The following is a 19,512-nucleotide window of genomic DNA, read 5'->3' as shown; positions in this document are numbered from 1 at the left end:
TGGTGAAGGCCGTCTGGCAGGCCCCCGTCCACTGATAGGGGTGCTTAGGGGAGGTGAGTTGGGTGAGAGGGCGTGCAATCTCGCTGAATCCCTTTACAAATCGACGATAATAGGTGGCGAGCCCCAAAAATGATCTGATCTCCGTTAGATTCCTTGGCCGTGGCCACTCCACTACGGCGCGTACCTTCTCCGGATCGGTGTGCACGCCTGCCTCGCTGACGCGATGCCCGAGGTACCCCACCTCGCATTGTGCGATGTAACACTTACGTGGCTTGAGCTTGAGATGAGCCGCTCGCAGTCGCTGGAACACCTCTCGAAGCCTGGATCAATGCTCAGACAAAGATCTACTGAACACTATCACATCGTCCAAGTAAATCAGGCACTGTTCCCATTGCAAGCCCCGCATCACCAACTCCATCAGCTGCTGAAACGTCTCGGGCGCATTGGTGAGTCCGAACGGGAGTACTCGAAACTCGAATAGCCCCATCGGGGTGGTGAATGCGGTTTTCGGCCGATCCTCCTCCGCCATCTCCACCTGCCAGTACCCGGACGCGAGATCGAGGGTGGAAAAATATCGCGCTCCGGCGAGGCTGTCGAAGGTGTCGTCGATGCGGGGTATGGGGAAGGCATCGCCGAGCGTGACTGCATTTAGTTTACGGTAATCGACGCAGAACCGGGTTGACCCATCCTTTTTCGTTACTAGTACCACTGGGGCTGTCCAGGGGCTCGCCGAGGGCTGAATTATGTTATCGCGAAGCATGTCCCCAACTGCCTCTTTGATTTGGGTGCGTTCGGGTGCGCCCACTCGGTACGCAGGGAGTTTGATGGTTCGGGCTGCACCGGTGTCAATTTGGTGCTTAACAAGATCGGTCCGACCCACGTCCGAGTCGTGTTCACTGAATACGTCGGCATACTCCCGCAGTAACTCGCGCAGCCGATCGGCCTCTCCCTGAGGTAAATCCGCCCATGGTACATGTAACGCGTCGAGCAGGGGAATGACCCTCAGGACGACCGGGGTCCTCAGCCCAGAGTGCGAACACCGAGTCGTTAGAGTGGCGTGCGTGCAGGGGGTGTACGGTGGCTATCGGGGTGCGCCGTCGCAGTATCGCTGGGGTACTGTGGGGGTTAAACATCCGCATAAACAATCGGTCCCCATCTGCGTTTACCAACGTGGCGGATCCCACGACCCCATACCGTTTTGCCAACTCCGGGTGAGGAGTTAGCATTACCTCTCCTGATGGTCGGAGCGCGGGGTCGGTGGGGGATGTTGCCACCGACACCAGCATCTTGGCGAGCGGCCCGATGGTGACTGCCGTCGCCAGGATAGCGGCCACAGGTGCGAAGCGGGGGCGCGTTGGTTCTCGTCCCAGGAACGGTATCCGCTCGCCGTTGCTCTCCATGGTGGCGCATCGCTGGCGGGGTTGCACGTTGAGTCCGAGCTGTTCTAAGAGGTCGGTACCTGCGATACACTCGTGACACAACGCACTCGACACATAGAACTCCTGGGTGCACACCTGGCTGCCTATGCGGACCTCTAAGGTGGCTCTCCCCAGCAGCCCCATTCCGGCTCCGCTCGCCGTGTGCAGCGCGCGGTCCGGTGCCTGCAGGTGACGCACGTCGACCCCGATCGCGCTGCAGTGCGCTGCGCTCACGAGCGAGGCCACCGCCCCCGTGTCCAGCAGGATTCGGGTACGCACTCCGTTTACCTCCCCTTCCACCAGCGACGTGGCCCCCGTGATCCCCGCCACCAGCTCCCGTAGCCAGTCGCCAGGAGTCACCGTTTCCGTGGGCGTTGTTGCTGGAACCTGTGTGGAGATCACTCGCTCGCCATTATTCTCATTATCGTCTATTTGTATCGGGACCGCGTCAATTGCACCCCTAGTTGGTCCGCTTTCTAGGGGGCGTTGGAGTTTTAACCCCCGCGTCTGCCTAGCTCGGGTGATTTCAGGACAGTCTCTCACTAGATGCCCTCGGCGGTCGCACATATAACATGCCCGGGGAGGGGGGGCGGCTCCGTAGCGGGTCCCCTGTCCGCTCCCTCTCCCTCCCCCAGTACGCAGTTGTCCCACATCGGACTCTAATTGGGCTACCCTCCCGGCCAGCCCCCCTACGGTCGAGCGTAGTTCCCCCATCTCAGACTGGAGGGTCTTCATATTTTTAATCGCTTCCTCGCGTACCTGGGTTACCCTCTCACCTACGTGGGTTATCCTCTCCCCTACTTGGGTTACCTTACCGTCCATTCGGTCTACTCGGCCAGCAATATCTCCCATGCCAGTCTGTAACCCAGCTACCCAACCCGGGGTTTGTCTCGCGGGGTCTCTGGGCCTCTCTTGCCCGTCTCCCTATGGGGCTGGCGGGCTCATCCTCATCCTCCTCCTCGTCAGGGATCAGGCTCGCCACGGTGTACTCCTGTCCCGACCCTCGGAGCTGCGCGCGTTCGCTGGAGAGCTCCTTACACTCCAGCGCTTGCTCGACTAGGGTATCGAAAGGGAGGCCTGCGCTACTCTTTTTGGGCTGCCACCACGCGGTGCGAGCTAGGTACCTGAGTAGCTTGTCTGCAGCTAGCGCGTCAATGACCTCCTTCGAGAACTCTGGACGGGCGATCCGGGTTAGTGATCGCACGTCCTCAGCGTAGTTTCGGAAGTCCTCGCCAGTTTGACGTCGGCGCGCCTCTAAGGCCGTCTTCGCCCGTATCGCGTTGCGCGTGCCGAAACGCAGGTCTAATCTACGCATTAGTTCTTCTAGTTGGGTTTGCGCGCTTTCGGGTAGTGCCTCTACAAAGTCGGCTGCCCGCCCATCTAAGTTTAACTTAAGATGTCGCAACGCCTGCGTGTCCGACCAGCCATTAAGCTCTTTAGCCCCTATGATATTACGGGAAAACGCTTTCCATGTAGGGGTCCCCTGGCCGGTGAACACATGCCTTACCTTTGCGTGGAGTAGCGCGCCACCTTCCCGTGAAGATGTGAGGGTTCGTACGACTTCTTACACCATGTTGTTGGGGCCGCTGGTCCCCGAAGTCCCTCCCTGCTCCGTGCCTATGGCAGGGGCTCTGCCGTGCGCCGACCCCTCGCTGCTCTGCGAGCAGCTGCTGCCGTCGCTGGGCTCATCGCCCGACGGCTCCCCTCCCTGGTCCGTCCCCCCGCGAGCTCGTGTGAGAGGCATAGCTCGCCGCACGCCCTCGTTCACCTGCAGACGCTGCGTTGTCTCTCCACGGATCACGCACTATTAAACGGGGATCAGGGGTCGGAGGGTGAACGACGCTGCCCTCACACTGCGCGAGTCCTGGCGACGACAGACGGAGCGGGGGCCTGCGGACGCACCGACCCCTTCCCCCACACTACGAGCGCACACACCTGCACACATGCGACACCCACTCGTGCGCCGCTCTACGCAGCGCTCATTCACGTGGCGAACCACTGTGTACACACGCGCACCCACACGTTCCCACTGCTCGACAAGATCACGCGAGGCCACGCTTCGCTATTAATGATTTATTATTCGCTACCTGGTAACTAATGTTGAATCAGTGAGTCGACGAGGCTGGCCTATTCCACTAAACCTGTACCTATTCCTTATCTATCGTCTATTATCCTACTTCACCTTCTTACTCCCTGTTAGATGCCCACGGCGGTTCGTTGATCCCGTACTCGCAGCGTGCCTCGATGTGTCTCACGGACGTTCGGGTCGCTGGACTGGAGAGCGTCCTGTCGCCTGGCGCTGGAGAGAAGAGAGCCCGATCTCTCCTTTGCCCCCCTTTTTTATCCTCCCTACATCAAAGGGATGCAGCTCCGCGCCGGACGGTGGCCCTCAGCTTTTCCTTAACAATGGGCTCGCGTCCTCTAGCACGCGCACCGCGGTTCCGGACGCCTGTGATATGCTAATCAATGTGCGGCGTTGCACGGCGTTAATTCTAATTAATCCCTTTCCCTCCCTAACAATCATGCCTGCGCGCTCAAGCGTAATTATCCCAACCATCCGTGACTATGCTCAAGAGCCCCTGCGGTCCCGCTACTCATGCTTTGCCGTCCCTCCCCTGCTTGCCCCGTCGACACGTGGGTGGTGTGTGTGGGGGATGCGCTTCAACCGCGGTGGCCGAATGCCCCTCGCCGCGGCCATGCCATCTTAAGGCAGGTCGCAGCGCCGCGGTGCAACGTAGCGTCGGGGGAGGCCGTCCAATTCCCTGATCGCCGGAAACCATGAGAGTTAATCCCGATAAGGGTTTCTCGGATAAAAACCGGTCGATCAGGTGACTTTCCCTTCCAGCTCTATGGGGGGGGGGGGGGGGGGGGGAATGCGTGCAGGTGTGTTCATGTGAGGTGAGGTGAGGGGGACGAGGGGTTGGCTCCGTTGCTTGGTGGTGGCGAGGTCGGGGATGGGGCGCCTGCTGAACGGCTTCGTGGTGGCGGCATCACACAACTACAAGAAACGTCTGACCTCTGTGATTGCAAACAAGGGTTTTGTCCCCAAGTACTAAGTCATGTTTTGCAGAGGGGTCAAATACTTATTTCCCTCATTAAAATGCCAATCAATTTATAACATTTTTGACATGCGTTTGTCTGGATTTTGTTGTTATTCTGTCTCTCACTGTTCAAAACAGGACCCTGCGGGGTGGGCTGGTAGGAATAATACTTAGTACCGGTACAGGGATATCGACCGGGCTGGGTGGGGAGGGGCTGGGTGGGGAGGGGCTGGTCACCCCGTGGTGTCCTTATAAAACTCAACGTTTAACCTACTCACGCCGGCTTGTGCCCGCCCTCACAGTCGGGCATATTTGCGGAATAGACCACGCCGCCGTTGACCCTGGCCATTGACCGAGCAACCCAACGTTCCTACCAGCTCCCTCCGCAGGAATGTGTTCTATGTGCCACTCAGTCCGTATTTAGCCGCCTATTCTGTTGTTCCACTCGGTCGACTGAACGGGTTTAAGGCAGTGACTGGAGAAAATGTGTTGCCCGTAGTGTGCAAAAAACTCATCTTGCTGTGATTTGCTTACTAATGTAAAAGCGGGGGTGCTGCATCATTGTTTTTAATTATAATATCACTCAAATATTGGTGGGGGGAGAGGGCGGGGGGGGGGGGGCAGGGCTGGGTGACGCGTCTTACTTCTCGGTGGTTTTGTTTGTGTGCAGATAATAAATCGCAACAAAATTGAAGCAGAGAAGTGCACCGCCTCCTACACCAGTTGACAGCCCCCCCCCCCAACACCCCCCAACACCACCCTCAACACCACCCCTCCCACCAGCCCTCATCACCCCCCCACCACTCCCCACCACCACCTTCTGCACTAAGCCTCGCGAAGCCTCCCGCACTAGGCCTCGCGAAGCCTGCCGCACTAGGCCTCGCGAAGCCTGCCGCACTAGGCCTCGCGAAGCCTTCTCTGCAGTAGACTTAGCGAAGCCTTCTGCACTAGGCCTCGCGAAGCCTCTGCAGTAGGCCTCGCGAAGCCTTCCCTGCAGTAGGCCTCGCGAAGCCTTCTCTGCAGTAGGCCTCGCGATGCCTTCTCTGCAGTAGGCCTCGCGATGCCTTCTCTGCAGTAGGCCTCGCGAAGCCTGCCGCACTAGGCCTCGCGAAGCCTGCCGCACTAGGCCTCGCAAAGCCTTCTCTGCAGTAGACCTAGCGAAGCCTTCTGCACTAGGCCTCGCGAAGCCTTCTCTGCAGTAGGCCTCGCGAAGACTTCCCTGCAGTAGGCCTCGCGAAGCCTTCTCTGCAGTAGGCCTCGCGAAGCCTTCTCTGTAGTAGGCCTCGCGATGCCTTCTCTGCAGTAGGCCTCGCGAAGCCTGCCGCACTAGGCCTCGCGAAACCTTCTCTGCAGTAGGCCTCGCGAAGCCTTCCCTGCAGTAGGCCTCGCGAAGCCTTCTATGCAGTAGGCCTCGCGATGCCTTTTCCGCAGTAGGCCTCGCGAAGCCTTCCCTACAGTAGGCCTCGCGAAGCCTTCTCTGCAGTAGGCCTCGCGAAGCCTTCTCTGCAGTAGGCCTCGCGATGCCTTCTCTGCAGTAGGCCTCGCGAAGCCTGCCGCACTAGGCCTCGCGAAGCCTTCTCTGCAGTAGGCCTCGCGAAGCCTTCCCTGCAGTAGGCCTCGCGAAGCCTTCTCTGCAGTAGGCCTCGCGATGCCTTTTCCGCAGTAGGCCTCGCAAAGCCTGCCGCACTAGGCCTCGCGAAGCCTGCCGCACTAGGCCTCGCGCCGTGCTTTTCGTGCACAAATAAGGCGATTAAATGTATCTCGTCTCTGTGTTAATAAATGTATCTGTGTTAAAAAAACGTGCTGCGTTTCAGTAAAGTAAATTTGAAGCGAAGTTTAAAAGTTTCGCCGTGAGGCGCCGGAAGCGATGGCCATCTTGTTTAGTTCACATATCGCAGGGGGAGCGGGCGGCCATCTTGTCGGACAGGGTCATGCCAAGTGTTTGCAGTAGGGGGCGATGTTGATACACGGATGGACAGACAGACACATTAATCTATTGGTGGTCTGGTCCACTTCGTTCCTACCAGAATAAACCTACCATTAAAATTATAGACTGATCATTTCTTTGTCAGTGGGCAAACGTACAAAATCAGCAGGGGATCAAATACTTTTTCCCTCACTGTAGCTCTTTTGCAGAAGTGATATGGATATCACAAATTATTAGCTCAACAAAGTGGCGTATCGTGTGAATATTTATAGGGGCCAAACACTATTAAATGCATGGAGGGAAAACCAGGAGGACCCTGAGAACTTAATCCACGAGACCACGGGGAGAACATGTACATTTAAAATACTGGACACTTTACAGAGGCGTCAGGGTCCGGGACACCAGTCGATGGAGTTAACGTCTCGCCACCGCGGCGCCCCACAGTGATGTACTGTCATAAGTTAGCAAGCCACGTTTGTTAACACTCCCCCCCCCCACGGCTTCTCCTCTGTCCACCCAGCAGCAACTATCTAACTGGGTGCACCACAGTTGACAGGCAGGTCGCCTGTGCTGGAGGGGGGAGGTAAAGTGTTGGCCCTCCACGGCGTCCTGTCGGCGTACACGAGTTGGCTAAAATACCCTCCCCGAGTGGGGCTGTCGTTCTCGCCCCGATGGAGCAGCACCAGTGCAGGCCTGCGCCTCGACCTTCATTGCCAAACTCTTTGGTTATTTCGGTAAAGTCACGTAGGTAAAGAACCAAAGAGTATGGATCCCTGCAGTCACGAAAACTTCAAATCTTCATTGCCAAGTCGCGCCTACCCGGGGTGACGTCACTCGCATTTTATGAATTAAACCGTCGTGAAGCTCCGCGTCCTGCGATTGGCCTGTTGTATGTCAGGTGACCTTCATTACATTTCGTAGCGCAGATTAGCCACCGCTGGTGATAAGCATGGCCCCGACGTGTCACGTGATATTCGTTGCAGCCAATCGAGTACGCGCGGGGGACGCCGATACATTGTGGGAAATACAATCCCCTCCTCGCGCCGTTGCCAGGGGCGAGACGTCAAACATGGCGGCGGCGGCGCTGCTGTAATTCGCTTTTCTAACGACGCAGTCGGGGACGTTCAACTTGTCCTGTACCATTACCCGAGATGTTCTAGCGTCGCCGGGAGCGCGGGGTAGGGAGCGCGGGGTAGGCTTCGCGAGTCGCCGCAAGCCAAGCAGACCGCGTGAACCGGTGCGGCCAAGGCGTACCCACAGTTAACGGTTGTCGGATAGGTTTCTTAACCCAGGCAGGGGCGACCTCGGCCGCAGGGAAAAGAAGGCCGCAAGAGAGTCGGTCTTCGGACTCTGAGCTTCACTGACGAGGTCGAGGAAAGGAAGACGACGAGGAGGAGCCATGGCTGATGAAAACGAGCTCATCAGCTCAGCGGAGATCATTAAAGGTGAATTGAGTTGCGCTGCATTGTTTAGAAACGGTCGCAGAGGTTCATGACGTCAAGTGGCCAGCAACAAGCAGCATTATCAATGTTGTAATAGATATTAGTTGACGCGTGTCATGAATTGAGCAAGGCTATTGTAAGAGATTGGGGAAAAGAGATGATAGGATGGAGCATTGCGAAGGACAAAGTGGAAAGAGAAGTGATGTGACTGCAGTGTGATGAGTTCGGTGGGTGAGCGAGTTGTTGTGACCTGCAGTGTGGATGAGATGATGTTGAGCTTCTTTCGCACCGTACGTAGCCAACTGTGCTAATCGGAGGTGCAGCCATTACAACAGTATTCCAACATCGTAATACAGTATAGCCATTGCATTATATGCCGGATGAGATTGTTGTGCAAAGCAGATTGATTTTCTGTATTTAAGAATAGCATTGTTAAATATAACGTGAGGAACTGTGGAATTCCCAATCTTGCGTGATGCTATGTAGGGGCGGTGACATGGTACTGCAGTAGTTCACCGCTTTTTGCAGAGTTTCACAGGTCGATTCCAGTGGCCGCCCTAATAATTAATGTGGGTGTAATAACCATAATGGTACAGGACATAATTTGCAAGAGTAGCCTGTTTTGTGTCGCTGTTTATCAACACGTACCAAATTACCTGCATATTACAGTACTAAGTTACAATTATGCATAGCAATTATTGCTTCCTGCTGGCAGACAAACACCCCTGGTTACTTTTTAAAATGACTATCCTGATATATGATTGTCCTTGTCTCTTGAGTTACCACCTGGGTAAACTTAAGAAATCAACTGATATCATTGGCTGGCGTTTTTTGTATAGAACATGACCAGGATTTATTGTCACCACAGTCAAGTGGTGGTTCACAGTGAACATTCTACATTAATTCAACATGAAGCATGACGTTTACTGTCAACTACAAATGAGTGGGACCATATTTTGAGTGGAAGATAATAATTAATAAACAAGAAATTACGTGCATGGAGGAGAGTGAGGGGAGAGATAGGAGAGCGTATGAAGGGGAGTAGAATGAGATTAGAGGGGGGAGCTCGGAGAGTGCTTGGACGGGTAGAGAGATGCTCGGGGAGAGAGATATGAGAGGGGGAAAGCAGGATAGTACGTGGAGGGTAGTTGAGAGATATGAAGGGAGGGGTAGGAGAGTGAGTTTGCCTGTGTGTGTATAATTTGTGTGCATATGTGTACAATGAGTGTGTGCGTGCGTGCGTGTGTGCGCGCGAGCAGACCGCCTGTACTTCAGCACGCTGCGTAGTAAGCCGCGCAGCACGGCGAACACACACTACTTCAGCACGGACGATGAGCTGGTCTACGAGAAGTGAGTAACTACTACGCCCCGCCCAAGGTGGAGGTGGTGCAATTGCACTGGAGCCCAGGTGCTGGCCTTCGGAGAGAGAGGAGGCAGACAGTGGTGTGGGTGGGGGAAGGGGTGTGGGGGGGCAATAAAAGTTGGGATGACTGAGTGGAGGTAAGGGAGTGAGTGGAGGCTGTAGGTAACAGTGTGTGTTGTTTTTGCAGCTTTTATGCAGATTTTGGGCCCTTGAACCTGGCCATGCTATATCGCTTCTGTTGCAAGCTCAATAAGAAACTCAAGGTATTGACCGGCACCTGTACATACATGTATACACACAGATGCACACACAAAGAAAACAAATATCCTTCTATAGCTTTAAAATACTTTTGGGTGCTGTTTATGAGCACCCATCAAGGCTGGTACTATCTTCTAGATTTGAAGCTTTCGTGACTGCAAGGATTCATACTCTTAGGTTTTTTCCGGTAAAGTCACGTAGGTAAAAATAAAACTAAATAATAAAAATAATATAAATAATAATAGAAATACAATAATAAATCACGACGTTTCGGAGGCAGCACAAGTCTCCGTCATCAGGTGGGACCGTCACAGCTAAATTTACTGTATAAAGTGAGGAACAATCCAAGAGACAAGCTAAGAGTATGCTGGTACTATGCACGAGGGGGTGGGTGGCCAGCACTTTGCCCAAATGAATTGACTTTCTGGATGCCCTGGAATGGTTCAGATATTCATCACGAATGTTGGCCCTGAGCAGGAATCAAACTCGGGTCAGCGGTTTCCCAGCACAAAGTGTTAATCGCTGCGGCACCATTCCCCACTCTCCACATACATGTGTGTGTATATATGTGGGGAGCGGTGACGCAATGATTAGAATGCGCGATGAACCCAGCGACTCGAGTTTTATTCCTGCTTAAGGCTACCATCAACAGTGGCTGTTATCTGAACCAGTCCTGGGCCTCCCCAAGTTTGAATCAGATGCGGTCACACTCCAGCTCTTATGTGTCGTTATGTGCTTGTCTGTGCATGTCTTTGTCTTTTTTGTAGTCCTTCTCTCTGGCACGCAAGAGGATCGTGTACTATACGGGGCCTGACCAACGCAAACGAGCCAATGCTGCTTTCCTCATCGGCTCTTACGCAGTGAGCTTCCCCCCCCACCCACCCCGCAGCACTCTCTAACAATTATATTCCCTCCGGTGGGCGGTGTGACAAGGTGTGACGCAGTGGCTATATGCCTGGTGACGCATTGATTTGGTGATGGAAGTTTGATTCATATACATGTCACATTGAGCGCCTAAAAGTTGGTTATGTGCGATGTATATAGCCGATTCGTTAACGTATGTTTTTACTTAAAATTTTCGTGACTGCAGGAATTAATATTCTTTGGTTCTTTCGGTAAAGTCACGTAGATAGAAAAAAATAATAATAATAAAATAAAGTGAATAATTTTTTTTTAAATAAAATAATAAATACCAAAAAACATTCATGTAGACTGTAGCCTGGTTCTTAATCGGAGTGAGTGTATTGGCAATCTATAATGTAGACTAGCCTGGTTCTTAACCTCGGTGAGTGTACTGGTAGTCTATAATGTAGACTAGCCTGGTTTTTAAGCTGGTGAGCGTATTGGCAGTCTATAATGTAGACTGTAGCAATTGTTATTATACTGAGTGTACTGGCATTCTATAATGTAGACTGTAGCCTGGTTCTTAACCTGAGTGAGTGTACTGGCAGTCTATAATGTAGACTTATTATTGGTTATTTCAGTCATAAAAATAAATATTAAAATAAAACAAAAACCACTACGTTTCGATCGCAACACAAGCGGTCGTCATCAGGAAAAAGGGGGGTTAGCCTCTAAAGGCAAACTGTTTATAAAGGTTTAGAGATGGGCATCTTCCAAGTGTGTCAGCAGCATGGGCAGGGCAGCTAATGCTAATGTAGGAGAAAAGACAAGCTACTACACCAAGCAAAGGGCGGTCCTGGCAATCATTGCACCTCGCTGCACACACCCATACTGCTGACAGTGGAGGTTGACAGGAAAGATGTCATCAAAGTGGTTGATGACATCTTTCCAATGATTGCTGAGGTTATAACCATCCTCTTGGTTGAAATTGTGTCTGTGTCTATATATGGATGGCTTCATGAAGGAATGTTTGTTGATAGCCAGTAGGCTTGCAAAGTACCATCGTCTTCGAGAAATCTATTTCGTGTGAGCCAGCTGCATTAACATAATGATCAGCCACGGCAGAAGTATTGTACCTACCGTGTTTCAAATCTGCCTTGTGCTCACGAACACGGTCCGAGACATGTTTAGTTTCCCCAATGTAACTGCTGCCGCAGGTACAGCTTAATTTGTATGTCAGGAATTTTGTCCTTCACAGATGGGATCAGATCACGAATTTTATGTACTGTAATTCAATTGGACCTGGATCTTGTGTTTGTTCATGATTTTGGAAATCGTTTTGGTTACCCCTGCTATGTATGGCAAGATGATGGTTTTGATTGAGTCCTCAGATGGCTCCTTCCTCACGGTTTTTTATTCACTTTATTTTTTATTATAATTTTTCTATCTACATGACTTTACCGAAGAACCAAAGAAAACGTTGTTTTTGTTTGTGTACACAGGTTATCTACTTGAAGAGGACACCTGAGGAGGCGTACCGCCCTCTAGTGGCTGGTAACACACCCCCTTACCTGCCCTTCAGGTGACAACTTCACCCTGCAACACAGTCTGTCATTGTCTTTGTGTCACCGTGTCACTGTGTGTACCTCTGTATGTTTCTCTGTGCATGTGTAACTGTGTGTGTACCTCTCTATGTATATCTGTATAGTTGTGTTTATCTGTGTGTATTTGTAGTTATCTGTGTGTTTGTGTGGTGTGTGTATCAGGAAATACTTTTTGTGTGAGGTGCTCGCTAACAGGACTTGCCCCAACAGTCTGTTAAAGGCTATACGAGGGATCTTTGTAGTTGTATAAATCTCTGTATCTGTGTGTTTAGCTGTATATGTGTGGAGCTGTGTCTATGTCTAGGTTTATCTACATGTGTATTTCTAAGTCTACATCTGTGTACATCTTGTGTGTATGTTTTATGTGTCTTTTTTTTACTCATCCTTGCTACCATCACCCCCCCCCCCCACCAGAGATGCTTCATTCGGACCATGCAGCTTCAACCTGACCCTCCTTGACTGTCTGCAGGGGGTCGGCAAGGTAAAGACACAGCCTGCAATGGATTGCTTATGCCACTTCTCGCAGAATGGCCTCCACTAGAGTGACCTGTAGAGGATATTTTGGTCAACTCTTCCACGATGACCAAATGTCTTAGAAGAGGTGGGCCTACCTACATTTAACCCCACCATCACAGGCGGCTATTTTTCAGGAGGGTCCTGCTACATTGGGATGTTTGGCCAACGTTGATGGCATTGTATGTTTTTAGCTATGGAGGGATACTGGAGAGATTAACACGTAGGCTTTCGCGACCAATATTATTCATAATCAACGTTTTTGGGTTTAGATCGCGTTATTTATAAATGTGTCGTAACCCTCCACCACCCGACACGGCCAATCAGTAAAAAAGTGTCACGTTGACAAAAGATAAATTAGTTCACTGCTTTAGCCCACCGGTGTGTTGAAGCGCGAAACCACAACATTTACAATTTGAGTACGACGTTTCGCTGGTAATTGCATCCAGCATCATCGGGCAATTCGCCAGAATGGTGAGGCTCTGCTGTGTCTCCCGTTCTTATATAGAGCAGCAGCAGGGTGACGTCATCATTAACTCATTAACTCATCAGGTGCAAAGATTTGAGGGGGGAGTTATTGTAATTATATACTAGATTAGTAATCAGGCTATTGTTACGATGCGAGTTGTAGATTAGTAATCATTTGGAATGTGTTTTATTGTGATTATGCTACATTAGTAATCAGTTAGTGTTTGTTTCCCTTATAAGGAATTGTAATGTATCTTATTTAATAATACGCTTCCAGGCCGCACTAAGCCTGTAGCTGTCTGAGCGATTAAAGTTATTTCTGTTTCTCTCAATTTCAATCGATTCTCTAATTAGTCTTTGCCAGTAGTAACTAGTTTTACACAGCACTTCAACGTTGTCAAAATCAATTGAGTGTCCCTGTTGGCATGCATGTTCTGCCACTGCCGACAGTTGTGTTTGTGATAATTTAATATTTCTCTGGTGTTCTTTTAGTCTTACACTAACGTTACGCCCTGTCTGTACAGAAAGCAAACGCACACTGATGCCTATCTGAATGCAGATTCGCATCATCACCCAGCTCAGAAATCCTCTCTTATCAAGACGCTCATACATCGGGCTAAAACAGTGTCAGATGGTGAAAGTCTAGTGAGAGAGATTAAACATGTTAAAGAAGCACTAAGACAGAATGGCTACAATAATGCTCAAATTAACAGAGCACTAAATGCCAAATCACGATCGCAAAGCAACACTGCTGAAAGCGATCAGATTATTAAAACAATAAAAATACCATTTATCTCAGGAGTAACTGACAAATTAGCCCGTGTTTTGCAAAAGCAAAACATTACAGTAAGATTTGGTACAGTACACAAAATTCAACAAATAGTAACGTGCACTAAAGACGAATTACCTAAATTATCAACAGAAGGTGTATATCGGATTAATTGTGTATGTGGCAGATGCTATATTGGACAGACAGGGCGTAACGTTAGTGTAAGACTAAAAGAACACCAGAGAAATATTAAATTATCACAAACACAACTGTCGGCAGTGGCAGAACATGCATGCCAACAGGGACACTCAATTGATTTTGACAACGTTGAAGTGCTGTGTAAAACTAGTTACTACTGGCAAAGACTAATTAGAGAATCGATTGAAATTGAGAGAAACAGAAATAACTTTAATCGCTCAGACAGCTACAGGCTTAGTGCGGCCTGGAAGCGTATTATTAAATAAGATACATTACAATTCCTTATAAGGGAAACAAACACTAACTGATTACTAATGTAGCATAATCACAATAAAACACATTCCAAATGATTACTAATCTACAACTCGCATCGTAACAATAGCCTGATTACTAATCTAGTATATAATTACAATAACTCCCCCCTCAAATATTTGCACCTGATGAGTTAATGAGTTAATGATGACGTCACGCTGCTGCTGCTCTATATAAGAACGGGAGACACAGCAGAGCCTCACCATTCTGGCGAATTGCCCGATGATGCTGGATGCAATTACCAGCGAAACGTCGTACTCAAATTGTAAATGTTGTGGTTTCGCGCTTCAACACACCGGTGGGCTAAAGCAGTGAACTAATTTGTCTTTTGTCAACGTGACACTTTTTTACTGATTGGCCGTGTCGGGTGGTGGAGGGTTGCGACACATTTATAAATAACGCGATCTAAACCCAAAAACGTTGATTATGAATACTGGAGAGAACCCATGCAGAACCAGCGAGAAAACAAATGCCACAGAAGGAGTCAAGAAACAAACCCAGGCCCTTCTCACTGTGAGGCACAAGTGTTACCACTGTGCAACTGGTAGATCAGTCTGCCAGTATCCGTTATATAACCTGGACATGAAATATTGCCATTGGGATACATGAAACATCATTGCTGCTTTTGAAAGGGTGACCTAGGTGAAGATGAAACAAATACGCATACAATACACCACCTGATTAACATATCTGCCCCTCCATATACACAAATACATTTTTACACATCCCATCAGCCACATGGACTTATGAGAGCATTTTACCAGCAGCACTGGTTCAACACAAATAAAACTCTGGACTGGTTTCACATTGAGTTTCTCATCAGCAGTCAACTCATGGTGATGAAATTGCCAGATGTTTACAGGTGTAGTGAGTCCAACTGAATCGCAGACGTTCTTTAGAGGCAACACATTTATTGTAACATCAACACGTAACAGAAAGGGGTAACTGCCCCTTCACCAGATACAGCCTAGGGTGGTGGCCACCCAGCTAACTACCCTATACGGAGGAGTTACAGCTATGAAGGGTCTGACCCTCACTCGGGTCCCAACCACGTGTTGATGCCTGTAGAACTTCCAGCTTGTAGGACGTAGAGCTTCCAGCTTGTAGAATGCAGCGACCCCGGTCCCCCTCAGGGACCCGCCTTATATCCTCCTGGGTCAGGACCGCTCCGCCCGCCTTCTCGAGCCTTCTAGTTCCGTTTCGATCCCTCTCGAGAGCTCTCCCCAGACACATGATCGCCCCCTAGCCCCCCCACCTGGGGCCCCCTCTGTGGACACTGGATCACGTGTCTACGGGGTCAACCAGAGTGCCATGGCCTGGGGCAATCCTGCCCCTGGGCTGACACTCTCCTACTCCCCCTTGTGGGAGCTCGCATTACACGCTATGCGTGGTGCACGCGCGATCCCAGCGCATACCAAGCCCCACTAGGGCTGGTACTACACCCGCCTACGGGGTGTACGCGATGACAGTGCATCGCGCGCCACGGCCCTCTCGGGCCGGCACCATACAGTGACATCCCTGATGTCACTACACAGGCAAGGAAACGATTATATACTAGCTTTTTTGCCCGTTCAATAGAAAAATTGGTCAGCTCATGATTATTAATGAGGAGGGGGGGGGGGTTGCCCCATGTTGAGTGACGTCATCCGGTAATGGTTATAATAATGAGTGGAGGGGTGCGGTATGTGGAGTAACGTCACCCACTCATGATTATTAATGAGGGGAGAGGTGCGGCATGTGGAGTGCGCAACCTTCTTGTGCGTGAGTGTAAATTTCCACCTGGGCATGAATCTTAATGAGGGGGGGGGGGGGCCTCTTTTGCAGTGACATCATGTACAGATGTAGCACTGCTGTGTAGATTTATTTTTTACCGTCACTTTCGATAAAGAAATGTAATTTGAAGCAACTTTGCGTAAACAATTATTTAATTCAGCTCGACGTTCCTCTGCGTTCGTGTAAAAATTCACCCACTCGTGAATATTAATGAGGGGGGGGGGTGGGCCTCATGTGGAGTGACGTCTCGCGAGGGGTTGGGCCTCATGTGTTGACGTCACTCGCGAGGACACACATTCTTTGATTGACAAAAAACATAACTCTGATTTTGTTTGCATTATGGCTACAGGTATTGTGGTCTATGCAAACATGACTCCTTGTAAAAAAGGTGTCAGTTTTATTGCCAGATAAAAGGGTAAAAAAACAATTATCATATTTTTTACTGGCAAATGAGGTTCCAATGGTGTAAATGCTTATCCCGAGCTCTCATACTCTGATGGGGTGCATTGTCTTTGAGTTGTGCGCCTTTTGGCGTCATCTGGTCCAACCCATGTGAGACTAGGCTCTAAGGAAAGCTGTCTCGGGTGGGAACCAATCAACTTCAAGGACAGTGCATATATTATTAGAGTTATGTGTTTTGTTTGCATTATGGCTGCAGGTATTGTGGTCTATGCAAACATGACTCCTTGTAAAAAAAAGTGTCAGTTTTGTTGCCAGATAGAAGGGTAAAAAAACAATTATATTTTTTACGGACAAATGAAGTTCCAATGGTGTAAAGCTGTTGGGAGGCTCTTTTCCTATGGAGTGCATTACATCTTGGTTAGGTATGACTGACTTATTTCGCCTTTAATTCTTCTAGATGACCCTTTGTCTAATACTTCGTAATTATTATTTGGTTTGTGTTTATTCAAGATTTGTGATTTAGCATTGTTATCATTACCGCGTATTTCGTAGGGTTTTACTAACCTTCGTTCCACCACCTGTATCCTGGGTTTGTGCTGTTTGTTCTCGAGTTATTATGTTATCTGATATCCCGAGGTTAGAGAATTCGTTTTGGCTTGGTCGCGTAGATAAAGAAAAATAAATGACATTTGTATTAAAATAATGAATGGGAAATAATAGTAACTGATGTAGATTTTAGCCTGGTTTTGTTTACTTGGAGTGAGTGTGAGGCGTTCTACAATAATGTTCACTTAATCTTTGTCGCTAAGTTTTGGATTTTTTGTTAGCTAAAATAGCCTCCAAAACCCGTCTGTTTGCTTTTCGCTGCCCGTTTTACAACATCCCCTCTCTCTCTCCTTTGCAGGGGGGGGGGGGGGGCTCATTATCTTTATGGTTCACCTCCGGTTCCCTGTTGCGAGCGTGACAAGGCAGCTGCTCGAGAAAGGGGGGGGGGGGGTTCCGTTTTTTTTCGCTCCAAGTGACCCCGCGATTGATTATATGAAAAAAAAAATTGGCTGAATAATTCTTAATATGAATTTTGGAAAAAGGGTCATATATCCAACACGTTGCCCGGGTCAAAAACATATTTCAAAACTACTCTTAAAAATATAACAGCAGTGTGTACTGACTGTGGTGGTACCTGCTATGATTACAGCAGTGCATACCGACTGGTGGTACCTGCTATCACTACAGTAGTACATGCTGACTGTATAGAAGTATTTATCGACTGTATAGCACAAAGTACTCACCTGACAGAGTGGCGTGGTGAGGCCTAGTCCCGTGCAGAGCCTCCGTCCTCACCTAGATTGTCCAGCTGGCCGAGGTGGCACCTTGGCAGGCTGGGGCTGGGCTGCTACACCTGACCCCCCTCCCCCCCAGCCACGATCTCCCCGGCCGCTCTGCAGTAATATGTACGGCCTATAGTGGTAGCATTTAGCGACTGTATGGTAGTAATAACTGCACACATTGGGGTCGGGGGGACATCACACAGTGAAGATTTACCTGAGCGTTTAGTGTATTTTTATAGCATTTTTAACGTGAAAGAAAATGTTCCCCTCACTCGCACCAAAGGCGTGCGACTTGGCATGGGCCATCCCCCCCACCAAAGGCACGTGAGTTGGTATGGTCGTGCATGCGTCATAAATAAATAAATTAAAGGGAAGCACACAGAAATCACACTAAATCGCTAATTAAACTAATTTTAAGTTGACGGATGTGAAAAAAGAATAGTGCTTGCTCACCACGGGGCTTCCGGCGTGGTACTTGGCTATTTTTTTTTACGTAAACCCCACTGTTGGAGAGCCAAGCGCGCGGCCACACACAAACTCACACACAAACCCACACACAATTTTTGACTTTTATATATATAGAAGAGAAGAAGAAGAAGATTGGTTAAGATAAGTAGGGTAGCCACTGTTCCACCTGTCGGCTGTATCGCCTTCTATTCTTCATCCTTTCTTTCCTCTTTATTCTGGCTAAAGGGATTATTATTGTTATAATGTTGACATTATTGTGTTGTCGTGTGTCGATGTGTGTGTCTAAGCTCTTGTGTTGTTGCTGCTTCTGTTCGTTTGCAGGCACTGCAGACTGGCTTCCTGGACTGTACGCGTTTTGACTTAGAAGAGTATGAGCATTACGAGGTGGGTCACCTCCCCTCCCTCCCCTCCCCTCTTCTCATCCTTAACAGTGAATGACAGCTACTATTGTTGTTGTGTGTGATCAGCACGTTGAGAATGGAGATTTTAACTGGATCGTACCCGAGCGGTTCCTGGCATTCAGCGGTCCCCACCCAAAAAGCAAAGTGGAAAACGGTGATGATGCACACACATAAACACGCGCTTGCATGCACATATGGGGAGTGGTAGTGTAGTGGTTATCACACTGCGCTGCGAACCCTGATTCCCAAGATCGGTTCCTACTCAGGACCAATAACAGTAATGATTATATCTGAAATGGTTATGGGTCTCCCAATAATCGACTCAGCCTTTAATGAGTACCTAGAACAGTGTGTAAACATCAACACTGGGGAATCAGGCATGGTGCTGGCCCCCTATCACTTCATGTGCCGTATTGGTCTTCATAGGTGCTCGCTAACAGCACTTCCCCCATCAGTCTATTAAAAGTCTACACGGGGGGGGGGGGGGGATATGTATTTTGTGTGCACGTGCAGGCTACCCGCTACATTCCCCAGAGTCCTACATCCCGTACTTCCGTAAGAATGGCGTCACCACCGTCATCCGGCTCAACAAGAAGGTGTGAGCGAACACACCGTCAGCAACATGCACCTGGTCGGGCACTTCTTGCCTTGGCCGCTGGATCCGTTTGTAACGCTTTAAAACTGGACGAGGGTTGAAAGTGTCGGTGCACTAGCTGTTTGTCCGGCATGGGGTGAAAAAAACTGTAAAAGAATATAAAATACCAGGTAAAGCCCACTGAGCTATATAGATAATTTTCAGAAGCGATCTGGCCACAAATGATCACTCAAAGAAGTGGCCTATCATGTCGAAATATATAGCAGCCAAATACTCTTAAAACGCGTGTTTCTAAATGTGTAAGGAAACACTAGAGGACCTGGAGAAAAATCTACGTGGCCACGGGGAGAAAGACATGCAAACTCCAAATATACAGTCGTCAGGGTCGG

At 49.6% G+C, this 19,512-nt stretch overlaps 1 protein-coding gene across 9 annotated transcripts in view; it reads left to right on the top strand.

Moving 5' to 3' along the window:
- Positions 1-7,228: 7,228 nt before the first annotated feature.
- Positions 7,229-19,512, top strand: part of LOC144736204 (dual specificity protein phosphatase CDC14C-like) — a 28,597-nt gene continuing 16,313 nt past the window's right edge. For 2 of the 9 annotated variants that reach the window (XM_078618869.1, XM_078618866.1), the window contains exons 1-9: positions 7,241-7,831; positions 9,088-9,178; positions 9,379-9,454; positions 10,217-10,309; positions 11,795-11,874; positions 12,311-12,377; positions 18,449-18,511; positions 18,595-18,682; positions 19,042-19,124. In XM_078618869.1, the coding sequence (XP_078474995.1) occupies positions 7,786-7,831; positions 9,088-9,178; positions 9,379-9,454; positions 10,217-10,309; positions 11,795-11,874; positions 12,311-12,377; positions 18,449-18,511; positions 18,595-18,682; positions 19,042-19,124 (687 nt within the window). In that variant the 5' untranslated portion in view covers positions 7,241-7,785. Of the gene's footprint in view, positions 7,832-9,087; positions 9,179-9,378; positions 9,455-10,216; positions 10,310-11,794; positions 11,875-12,310; positions 12,378-18,448; positions 18,512-18,594; positions 18,683-19,041; positions 19,125-19,512 lie in introns of all 9 variants that reach the window. The other 7 variants (XM_078618819.1, XM_078618810.1, XM_078618833.1 and 4 more) reach the window with 5 other exon arrangements.

This window comes from Lampetra planeri, chromosome 3 (assembly GCF_965212315.1).
Source record: "Lampetra planeri chromosome 3, kcLamPlan1.2.h2, whole genome shotgun sequence".
NCBI lineage: Eukaryota > Metazoa > Chordata > Hyperoartia > Petromyzontiformes > Petromyzontidae > Lampetra > Lampetra planeri.
Note: the sequence above shows the minus strand (reverse complement) of the source record. Positions and strands in the feature narration are given on the sequence as shown.